Source organism: Medicago sativa, chromosome 1 (assembly GCF_051527215.1).
Source record: "Medicago sativa cultivar Bolivia chromosome 1, Bolivia_mono, whole genome shotgun sequence".
Classification (NCBI taxonomy): Eukaryota; Viridiplantae; Streptophyta; class Magnoliopsida; order Fabales; family Fabaceae; genus Medicago; species Medicago sativa.
The window spans coordinates 11,468,655-11,480,740 of record NC_140749.1 but is presented as its reverse complement, the minus strand read 5'-3'; the positions used below and the strand labels follow the sequence as shown (position 1 = coordinate 11,480,740).

At 31.7% G+C, this 12,086-nt stretch overlaps 2 protein-coding genes across 2 annotated transcripts; one reads left to right on the top strand and one right to left on the bottom strand.

Annotated features, from left to right (window-relative positions):
• The first annotated feature begins 4,197 nt into the window (after nt 1-4,197).
• Nucleotides 4,198-7,013, top strand: LOC146952645 (FCS-Like Zinc finger 10-like). The gene is made up of 3 exons (XM_085704148.1): nt 4,198-4,311; nt 5,029-5,940; nt 6,441-7,013. The coding sequence occupies exons 2-3, from the start codon at nt 5,057-5,059 to the stop codon at nt 6,589-6,591; spliced, it is 1,035 nt and encodes a 344-aa protein (XP_085560274.1). The 5' UTR covers nt 4,198-4,311; nt 5,029-5,056; the 3' UTR covers nt 6,592-7,013.
• Nucleotides 7,014-8,436: 1,423 nt separating this feature from the next.
• On the bottom strand, nt 8,437-9,121 carry LOC146952644 (protein MAINTENANCE OF MERISTEMS-like). The gene is made up of 3 exons (XM_085740128.1): nt 8,975-9,121; nt 8,665-8,917; nt 8,437-8,549 (listed from the first exon to the last, which is right to left on the bottom strand). The coding sequence occupies exons 1-3, from the start codon at nt 9,119-9,121 to the stop codon at nt 8,437-8,439; spliced, it is 513 nt and encodes a 170-aa protein (XP_085596254.1).
• Nucleotides 9,122-12,086: the final 2,965 nt, after the last annotated feature.

The window sequence follows — 12,086 nt, the reverse complement described above, 5'->3', positions numbered from 1 at the left end:
ATCTTTTCATATATATAGTCAATAGGTAGGGTAATTTTAACTTGGACCAATGAAAGTTTGGGTCCAATTTGAACCAATTTTTTTCAAGCATTGATCAAATGAGACACACAGATTTTATAATAGTCCAACCACACGGAATTACTCTCTCACTCTTCCATCCTTTCACTGGCATGCACATGCTCTCTCTCTTTTTCTCTCTCTCCCTCGGTTCCTTCTTTTCTATCTCTTTCACCAACTCATCTCAAACCCATTCTCCTCCTTCCTCCATTCTTTTATGTTTTTTTTTTTTGGGAAATGTTAACTAGTGCCCCCGGGCACTGGTTAAGGACCTAAAATAGTAACTTTTTTATAAAAGTTTGTGTAATCAGTGCATTGGAAATTGAAAACTTTTAAATTTTAAAAGAATAATTACTTTACTTAGCATGCTTAAAGAGTTCCCGGGGGCACTCGTTAACAAGACCCTTTTTTTTTTACAACAGCCACTCCACTCCTGTAGTTCCCTTTCTCTTTATTATTGGATTAAATATCAAAAATTTCAACATTGTTGGATTGCATAGATCCTTCCTTCATGGGTTGAGGGAAACATCAAACAATGGCAGTTATGTCTCAAATGGATGTTCATGCTTCAATACTTTCTTCTTGTTTAATGAATGACCAAGAGATTAATTTAAAAAATTCACTTGTTTTCAAGCTTAACATAAAATAAATTATGAATGAAAAAAAAATAAGTGAAAAAGTTTAACGTAAGATAAATCTGGAACCATTTCGTACCAAAAAAATAATAATCTAAAAGCATTACTAAAAAAATGGTGAATGAAAAAAGTACAATGGATATAGAAGAATAAAAAAAATCACTTGTTTTATTCATAATTCTTTATTTATATTTTTATTAATTTAAATTGAGTGAAATGAGTATATAATTAATGGACAATAAAAACAACACCATTTTGAAGATTAATCTGCAACTTTATCATGAATGAATAAAGCCACAATTTAATGGAAAATAAAAGCTATCATTTGTATCTAGTTTAATATTTTGAGATGAAAGAACAAAGAAGAAGAAGACAAGATGCAAATATAGGGATGGGAGTCAATGCAATGAGAGAGAAAGAATTGATGAGTTTTATTTTGTGTGAATGGACCATAATAAGATATGATGGGAGTTACAATCTAATGGTAAAAAATATTGATCCAAGTTGGACCTAAACATGCACTGGTCTAAACTAAAGGGACCCCAATAGGTATGTTATGTTGGTTCTAATGATCGTACAAGTAAACGTGAAATATTCATAATTTAGGAGCGATTGTTGATATTTAAATGTAAATGGTAGTTCACCATCAAGCATAAATGAACTAAATATTATATATGTAAGAGAGAATAATTTTAATTTGGACCAGTGAAAGTTTGGGTCCAACTTGGACCAATTTTTTCTAAGCATTGATCAAATGAGACACACAAATTTTATAATAGTCCAACCGCACTGAATTACTCTCTCACTCTTCCATCCTCTTGCTTTCTCCTCCTTTCCTACTTGGGGTTGCTGTAGCTAGCAAACCCACCGTACTGTTATAAGCAAAACACAATCTCAATTACAAAAATACTTTCTTACTTTCCCTCTTCAATTTATGTGGTAGTTTTATTAAGTTTTTTCTCTCTTTCAAGTTATGTCTTTCAAAAAGGCTTCCTTACTTCCCCTTCCTTTTCACTCCGCCATTACCCTCCGAACATATTCCCTTTCTTCTCTAATTCACAGAACCACTTCTATTGTTGTTGCCTCTGCTAACATCTTGGTTACACAAGTAGGTCAATTGATTGTCAAAAAAAAAACTTTTTAAAAATATTTTAGTATCCGAAAATATATGCAGAAGTTAATGGGAAACTTCAAGATTCATCCTTTGATTTCTGGAAATTAATACATAATAACAAAATTAATGGAAAACAGCGTTTGTGAAGATTAATGTGCAACTTTATCATGAATGAATGAATAAAGCCACAGTTTAATGGAAAATAAAAGCTATCATTTGTATCTAGTTTAATAGTTTGAGATGAAAGAAGAATGAAGAAGACAAGAGGCAGAGATAGGGATGAAAGAGAGAGTCTGTGCAATGAGAGAGAAAGAGTTGACTAGTTTTATTTGGTGTGAATGGACCATAATAAGATATGATGGGAGTTACAATCTAGTGGTAAAAAAAATTGGTCCAAGTTAGACCCAAAGTATAGGTAGTCCAAACTAAAGGGACCCACGTAAGAGATGAAACTCTTATATACACATTACCTTGAAGTTTTTGGTAACAATATGGTGTCTATTTTTTGGTAGCAATATAGGGTACACAAGATGATTTCTTCCATTCCAATTTATTTTTCTCTATACGCAAGAGACAGAAATCAAACTTGTGACCAATTACTTTTTTTTCTTCAGGATTGTGACCAATTACTTAAGATGTCTAAATCTTTTATCCTTAGACCAATTCATTGATAATTCATCATGCTTTTAGTAAAATGGGTGACCTCTTAAAAAGTATGTGTTATATCTTTAAAACTCTAAAAATAAAAAAATAAAACATACCAATCATTTTTCAACCGAGAAACCTACAAAGGCATTGTGAGAGAAAACTATTCTTTTTAGACCCAAATTGAGAGAAAAGATAATTTCTCTATATCAAAACAAAGAATGCTTAAAATATATATATATATATATATATATATATATATATATATATATATATATATATTTGTCAAAAAAAAATATATATAAATATATACATATATATATATATATATATATATATATATATATATATATATATATATATATATATAAAAGTTAATTGTGGTCGGTTAACCGCAAGGCTAGAACATATAAAAGTAGAAAAAAAGTTTACTTTGAAAATATGAAAATGAATCTTCACATCCGAGCCATTGGTGTTATGAAGATCTAGTTTTATGCTTAGACGTGCTATATTCTTTCTTTATGCCTCACATTTGAGCCGTTGGTATTATGGAACCCTAATTTAACCTTAAAAACAAAACACATTTTAGTTAGTGAGAGAAATAAACTAGAACAATTTAGTTCTTATATGAATTAGATCATTGACAATATAATAATTAAAAAAGAGATGGTTATATTCCCCATTTTTTTTCTCTAAGAGATTAACATATTCTTTTTTTATTTTTACAAGGACTAAACACATCTGATTTTTTTTAAATAGGTGTTAAATCTATTTTTTATTCTTATATTGATTGATAGTAAAGCTACAATTGGGGGTGTGACAATCAAACTAACAACTCGAGAAAATTTGTAGATTCAATCCAAACCAATTAAGTTAGATATATGTTTTTTTTTTTTTTTGAAAGGGAGTTAGATATATGTTGTGTTCATGTAATGTCTAATATTTAATTTATGTAATTTTTTTATATATTATCTTCTTTTACTTGTACAAAAGATCTATATATTATATTAAAAGTTAGATTTTCTTAGATTTTTTAAAATAATTTTTTTCATGATTTTAAATTTAAATAAACATATTCTTCGTCATTTTATAAGAGACAAAATTTCATAACCTGAACCATACTGAACAACAATTTTTCTATTGCTTTCGTTTATTTTTTAAACCGAACAAAACGAATTTGTTATTAAATTGGATTCTCTTCCTCAGTTTTTCTCATACTTCACATTTTCTTTTGATTATATATATTTATTTTAATGAAGAGAAAGTGAATTTAAGAGAGAGATAAAACTTAGAAGAGGAAATGAGAAAAAAGTGAAAATGGACAACCCTGGTTAATCATGACATGGGTAAAGCATGTTAACCATGGTAAGGATAACTTTGTTGCATGGTAAGGGTCATTTTGCATGTTGTGGTTTTCGTGTAAGTTCATCAATTGTGAAATGAAAATTAAGCAGCTAATCACAACAATTGCTCCATAATGTCTCTGGTCAAAATAATACTACTTACTAGTAATCCTAGCATTTAATCACAACAATAACTATTATTATTATTAAAAAATAACTTGAAAAATAAAATGAACTTTATGGTTACGTGGCATGATGACACAAGAATTCAACATATGTCAGCATCAAAGTGAAAGTTAAGACAATTTTTGTATGTTACACGGCAAACAAAAGTACTAAGAAGTAACGCGCAATGAAAGTGAAATTGTACCAAACAAATTCATAGTGTGATAGTACTATTCTTGTTCTCTCTCTCTCTCTCTCTCTCTCTCCACTTCACAACTTTCACATTTTATTATTACTGCATTTCAACTTCACTCTCCCTCCCTCTCTCTCAAAGCTTCTAGACAAAACCCAGGTTGGTTGGTTCTTCATCCATTTATTCTTTTCCTTTTTTTATTTCTTCATTTTCATTATCATCATTATTCATATCTTATTAGTTTAATTTGTTCTATAATCTAATGCAAATGTTTTATTTTTAATTTTTTTAAAAATTTGGAGTGTTTTTTTGACCTATCTCTCAGATTCTTCATAGCATACTTTATTTTCAACTTACAGTATTTTTTTTTTGTTTTGTTAAAAAAAGAAATACTGTTTTTGATTTTATTTTTATTTGGGTTTTTTCAAAAAATGTTTTTTTAGGTTGTTTGTATGAATAATGATGAATTAAATTCCTCATTTTATCCTTTTTATGATTCCTCATTTGGGTTTTTCAAAAAATGTTTTTTTTTAGGTTGTTTATATGAATAATGATAAATTAATGTCCTTTGTATTTTTCTTCTTGCATTTGAGGGTTTGATGCAGTGGAATGAAATATTTTGTCTAATCAGCTAAAGTTTTTGTTTTTATATCTGTTTTTGTTTTTTGATTTGATTTTGTTTTGTTTTTCTTCCTAATTAAGTTTTTCCCAAATTGTATATTTTACAAGACTTTACCTTTGATACCTAATTTTTGTTTTGCATTCAAAGTCTAAATCTTTACCTTTGATATTACTCATAAAAATATGTACATGCATGTAGCCTTATACATTAATATTATGTCCTTTGTATGAACAAAAATGTGGTGTTTTGATTAGGTGTTGTGAGAAAGAAGACACTATTGAAATGGCTTTAGGAAGCAATGAGAAAAGAAAATCAATTTTCAAAGCTCCTCTTCTGTATGTGGGACTTGGAATGGATTCTGATTCCCTTAGGAGCCCCACTTCACCACTAGATGTTACTTTGCTTTCAAATAGAGGTAACACTTTAAGAACATCACCACCTAATCAAGGACTAAAAAGGGGTTGGAACTGTACCAAAGTTGGTTTAAGCATCATAGATTCTTTAGAAGATTGTTCTAAATTTTCTAGGAATGTTCTTCTGTCATCTGAGTTTAACAAGGGTAGTTTCAGTCCTAATCCTAGTCCTCAAATGATTACTAAAGTGACTAATTGTAATCACTGTTTGGATTCTGTTAAGGCTTCTAAATCATTGCCTAAAGATTTTTTTAAGCTTCCGTATACTAAGAATAATTCTGTCTTCCATAAGGGTGAATCCAATGTTGTTTTTGAAATCGGTGAACCATTGCTTGAACATGAATTACCCTTTGGAAAATCAATGTCTTGTTCATTGGACTTATATAGTCCAATGAAAGATTCTAAGTTTGATTCAAAATGTGAGAATTTTTGTTTGAAACCGGTGAGTTTTCCTAACACATTGCTACCTATGTCGCTATCTGCAAGTGAGATTGAAAACTCTGAGGACTATACATGTGTGATTTCACACGGTCCTAATCCGAAGAAAACACATATTTTCTGTGACTGCATCTTAGAAGTTCATGCTGATGATGATGTTATAAAACATCAAAATAAGAATGAAGAGGAGGGTTTGTCTTCTCATGTGGTTGGCAGATTAGAGACTCCGAAACAATTTCCCTCTGCTGAGTTTTTAACTTTCTGCAACCATTGCAACAAGAAATTGGATGAGGGGAAAGATATTTACATATACAGGTAAATTATTAACATTGTTGTAACTCTTCCTTTTTGACTAATGTTTTAAACCGATGTAACCATCAATTTGGTCACTCACTAAACTATTACTCTCTCTACCGTTTGGTCCGTGAATTATAGAAATATAATAAATACTCCATAAACTATTATTGATAGCTCAGGTTTGATGGATTAGAAATAATTTAGGGACTATTTTTTATATTTCTATAGGTGGTTTATTCTTTAAATTGAGATAACAATTGCCGTCGCATTGTGATCCTTAAGTATCACAGTCAAATGCATACAGCCTTGATTTCGCTTTGCGATCAATAAAAACTGCAGAGAAATGCATCTGTTGTGGCCTCCATTCTTGAGAATTGCGGTTTAAAACGGCCTTAATTGGTTGTGATGACATAAATAACATTGATGTCGCAGCTGAGATTGCGATCTTGGTTTTAAAAGTTTATTTGATGGATAAAACATGATACTAAGACTGGCTTGTTTTGTCTAATATATTGCAGAGGTGAAAAGTCATTTTGCAGTTTAACTTGCCGCGCCTTTGAGATTATGATTGATGAGGAGCTAGAGAAATCCAATGAACCACCTGAAAACTCTCTAGAGTTGGAATCTGGTGAAGAACATTTTGGATCTGGCATCTTCACTGCTGCATAGAGAGGTTTTTTCTGCCATTGTCGCCGAGTCCATGAAATAAGTAGACGCATAAAATCATCTGTTGAGAAAGAGCTGTTTTTTATGAGCTTTAGCAGCCATGGATGATTTTTTTTTTTTTTTTTGTACATTGCGTTTGCCATTGTTTTTTATTTTGGCTTTCATGGTCTCGGTGGATGGTGACTCTCTTCAGCTAGATTTGGTTTTGGTATATGACTTTATGATACAATATGTTATGTTATGAAATTATATGATAGGTTATGTATGCTTTTTGAAAATGCATAAATTAAAGGGTTTAAGCTCATTTTTCTTGGCTTGCCCTTTTGTTCTAGTTCCTTTCCTACTTTATGTGTGTAAGAATCTATGTATGCAACCTTAACAAGTTTTTGGCTTGGATCTTATATATTACTTACTATTGTAATGTATCTGAAACTGTTTCCAATGATTTTTGGATTGTAAATCGGAATATTAATCGATTTGGTCCTCTTAGCCTGGATTGAGCTTTCACAAACCTATATAGGACCGACACTTCAGATTAAAACTGTGTCCAATATATTTGATTAATTATATGGAAAATACTAACAAGTGATCTTGGTGCACTGTTTAAGTAAGCAGAAGTGGTAACTTTTGCCAAATAGTTGTATATTTATTATTTTCTCGAATTATTAATGATGGAAAAATCAGTTGTACCTAACTTAGGTGTATTGGTAGAAATTAGTTTTCAGTTTATCTTTAGTTTATCATTGTTTAAGAGCAGACCAGTTGGTAGTATTTCATTTTGATCAATATACAGAAAGAGATTTTGAATAGAAGGCAAATTCAAAGTTCAAACTGAAGTGAAAAATAGTGTCAACGAATATTTTATTCTTTTATGTTTGGTAATGATGAAAAGTAAAAGGAAAGAAAAGCAATGTAAATAGTTTTTGAAAAGTATTTCAGACCTTGATTGCAACAACTAAGAAAATTGTTATTTAAGCACCTGGCAATTGCTCACAAGCACCTTTTGCTTAGTTTTTCCAGCTTTTTCCGGTATAATTCTATCATAACGAGAGTTAAGTACTCTACCGTTTAAGAGCAAATGGTAGTTAACTACTGTTGAAACATTTTATATTAAGTACTCAACCGTTTAAGAGCGAATGGTAGTTAACTACTGTTGAAACATTTTATTAGGCGGTGCTTGCGAGCAATTGCTACATGCCTAAAGAACAATTTCCAAAAACTAATTAAAAAACAAATTAAAGTGGTCCGACCAAATTGGCCTCTTTGGCTAAGCTGGGTCCCTATTCATTCAATTTTTTAATCATCTCCTACCTTCTTTCCGGTAACCAATATTTCTAAAATCACTTGATTTGTGCCTGGTTAAGGGTGAGCGTCCATGCACTGCAATAAGAACCATCATTAACACAACTTCTCAACTCTCATCTAAGAAAAAAACATAACCATGAGTTTCTACAATTCGTTTTATCTATTTAGCCTCTTGACCATTTTATCCCTTTGGTTTTCATTCTCCAATGTGCTAAGACGAGAACTCACCTAATTCTTTGTTAAGAATTCGAGTTTGGTCTAACCCAGCCTTCCTCGGCGTATTTTAGAATGAATTCTGCTCTTTACCCAACATGTTTTGCTCATTTCCAACTGAAATTCTAAAATTACCCCTGCGTGAGCCTGAGTGACTTAAGTGCGTGACTTAAGTCACGCATTCACATTGAATTCCAATGTGAATTAACTCACGTTGGTTTTCTTTCAATATATGCTTTTGCCTAATAGCGATACAGGGAAGTCATACTGAAGCTAAACATCACGGCAAGCAGCACAACTCATTTGATTCCATATTTCTTTGTACGATTACTATGGCTGCCGAATTTTGGAACAAAAAGCATCGCGCATGGATCCCAATCCTCTTGATATCCTGCCCAGACATCCTAGCTTCACATACCTCAGTAGTGCTGATATACCCAAGCCTGCAACAATGACAACCACATATAAATATACAAACAATAAACACTTACATTTAAAAAAACAAAACATAATTTTTAATTTATACCTGCAACAAAGTCAGATATCCTGACACCTAACCGCAGTTCCAATGTGAAGCATTGTTAAGCTCCCTATACAAGTGAGCTAGTGTCGCAGCTCCCCATGAAAATTCAGCAACAACATCAAGGTCTCTAAAGTACCTTAGGTAGACAACATCCACAGTAGTTTGGCCCTTGTCAGTGAAGAGCGTGATCATCATCAAGTATATGCAGACAGCCTCGTCCCGCAACCTCCGCACCTTCTGAGTCACACCATGCTCATTCTCCAACTCCAACTGCTGCAATAGACGCTCCTTGAAAATCCTTCTCAAGTAGCTAAATCAGCAATGTGCACCTCTAGTACGAGTCACCTCAAGAAGAGCATCACCCAAATCAGACCCCAAATACCGCACCATCATCTCCACCGCATCGTCCCTTGTCATTCCTTCATGGGACGGAAGCATGCCATCAATGGGGAGATGCAGCAAACATGACACATCATCAAGTGTCACTGTCATCTCCTCAAACGGAAGGTGGAAACTGGAAGTCTCCTCGTGCCACCTCTCCACAAATGCACAAATCAGACCGTGGTCAATCAGGCTATGGCTGGTATCCTAAAGTCAACCAAGACCGGAGCGCTGCAATCTGTCACGCCACCACCGTGTAGCCATGATAGGTTTGGTATGTTTATCATGCATCGCTTCTATCTTCTTTCCGTTGTTGTAAATTGTCACGCCACTACAAATAATTTAAAACAATACATAAACATCAGTTTACACTCATGGCTTCACAAACAGGGTAGTTCAACAATTTAACAATGCATAAACAACAGTTACACAAATATTAACAACTATTTACAATCATGGCTTCACAAAACAGGTAGTTTAACAATTCATAAACATCATTTTCACAAAGATTAACAACATATTAAAGGAAGTTTAACATTAATAAATATCTCGCCCTCAGGCGCCTTCTTGGCCACGTGCACATGGTACCTCCACAACAGGGTAGTGTCATTGGGCCACCGGGATAGTCATCAAGAGGCTCAGGGTCTGGCACCATGGGATGCTTCCCCCTCCGCCTCTCCTACGGCTCGCCGTCTTCCATATCCTCCTCCGTTGCCTCAAGCTCCTCCTTCATTTGCTGCTGCTGCTGCTGCACGTCCATCTCATCACACTTTTGCTCATGCTCCGGCTCAGACTCGACATCAGCACGGCGTCCCCTAGCACGCTGACGCCTCGGAACAACACCATCCCCCTGGCACCCTGACGTCCATATAACTAATTAATTTTTGAAGTTTTAATTTCAACTTTTATATTAAATAAGTGTGTGAACGCTCATATATATATATATATATATATATATATATATATATATATATATATATATATTAAGTATATTGGATTGAAATGATTTCATTTCTAAATGTTAAATTATTAGATAACATATCATATTATTATTTTAAAATAAGTAATTAATTTAAAATCAAATTGAAATGAATTAAAATTGTTAAACTTCAAGAATACCATATTTTATTATTAGTTTTCAACTTTATAGTGTGTTTGATATTTTCATTTTTTTTTATAGAAGTCCAAAATATATTTGTCAAGAAAAGAAGTCCAAAATATTACAAAAGTGAAACATAACATTAAATATTTGGTCAACAATTTTTCATACATACAATAAAATATAATTTTAAATGGGTAAGTTTTTTTCCTTCTAAAAATACACCAAATTTAAACTTAGCCAAATGGTAATATCAAAATAATTGGAATATATATTCGTGAGCTTAGCTCAGTTGGTAGGGACAGTGCATAATATATGCAAGGTTCTGGGTTCAAACCCCGACCACCAACAAAAAAATAATTGGAATGTATGAATTTTCAGATATATAACCAATAACCATCTACAATGGTTTTTTCTTTCAATACCATTTAACACCCACTTTTTCAATTCACAACACTCCACATCATTTTCTCTCTCTTATTCAACACTCATTCAACTTTTACCATCTCCAATGGTTTTTCATTCAACACTCTACCCCACCACTTTTTATTTCTTATTCTTATTTAATTATATATTTTTATTTTTATAATTACATAAAATTATAATTATCGATTAAAATTAAATTAAAATAATACAATTAACAATTTATTTTTTGATAATTGTTGGGATTTTCGTAGTTAAATGGGTAATTAGAATAATTTTGGGTGTTAAAATGGTTATTATTGGGATCCATTTCACTAAAAAAAAAGATTAAAACTTCACTTAGTTTGCTAATAGAAAGATAATGAAAAACTTGGTTTTTTTTTTTCTGTGTCCAAATCAAATGAACCAAGTCTCTATTTATAGAGAAAAAAAAGCATGAATTTTGGTAAAAAAAAAAAAATAATTTCGAGTGAAATAATTGAGTTGAAATTATTAAGATGATAAAAATCCAGACAGCCAATCAGAATCAGCCACGTGTCACCCATTATCCACAAAGCATATTCTCTCTCCGCCTCTCCTGCAGCAACACTCGCGCCTGTCAGCGCGTGTTGTACACACGCCATGCTTGCCCAACAAAATCGTGCCACACGTACCTCTGCTTGCGGGTTCAACATTGTTGAATGGTTTCAACACTTCTCTCCTCCACATCATCTCTCAACACCATTCAGCTCCCCATTGGAGCAAAACCACATGTTGAAAGTTCCATTCAACACTACCATTGGACAAGTTTAGTTGCATAAGTTTCTCTCATCCTTTACAAATAAATAAACTATACACCTAGAGACATTTAGTTGCTTGATTTGACACCTTGTTTATATTATGTGAAGAAATTAGGTTAAAAAAAGAGTAAATAATGGGGATTTGTCGAATTTAGTTTAGCTTTTTTTTTTTGGTATCAATTTAGATTAACTTTTAAATGGAATACAAATATGAACATAATTATGTCAAATATAAATTTTTAAAAAATAAATAGGAAAATAAAATTAAGAACATGTATATACTTTCAACTTTAAAATTAATTAATTCACGGATATTTTGTTGACTAAAAAATTAAATGAAAAAATTGGTGAATATTATCAAAATAACATAGGAACTTTCTTGAGGTAGTTGTCTAGATTAAAAGAATATGAGAAACAGAATAAAAAATTAATAAGAATTAAAAAATTAATTATTGATTATATGTTAATTTAGAAATTAAAAAAAAAAACTTAGATATGATAGAAAGTTATATGTAATTTGAGATATATGATACATAAAACTTGGGTTTTAACCAAAACAAATTGTTTTTTTTCCGTACCTTGCATATATTAGGCATTGTCCCTACCAACCGAGCTAAGCTCACGAGGACAACCAAAACAAATTGTTAAAATGTAAGTAGAAGAGGCACATAATTACAAAATACAAAATTCGCTAATTTTGCGAAAACAATTTTAAAAAGATTAAATGTAATGAAACCAATATTTATTCTGCATAATAAAAAAATTCTTTTTAATG

Bases quoted from the DNA above. Each gene is read 5' to 3' on its own strand.
- LOC146952644 (XM_085740128.1), bottom strand. From the start codon at position 9,121: ATGACAGTGACACTTGATGATGTGTCATGTTTGCTGCATCTCCCCATT. The intron at 8,918-8,974 runs GTGACTCGTACT...AGGATTTTCAAG, and splicing joins TGGGTGATGCTCTTCTTGAG to GAGCGTCTATTGCAGCAGTT. The intron at 8,550-8,664 runs GTTAGGTGTCAG...TCATTGTTGCAG, and splicing joins TGCTTCACATTGGAACTGCG to GCTTGGGTATATCAGCACTA.
- LOC146952645 (XM_085704148.1), top strand. From the start codon at position 5,057: ATGGCTTTAGGAAGCAATGAGAAAAGAAAATCAATTTTCAAAGCTCCT. The intron at 5,941-6,440 runs GTAAATTATTAA...AATATATTGCAG, and splicing joins AAAGATATTTACATATACAG to AGGTGAAAAGTCATTTTGCA.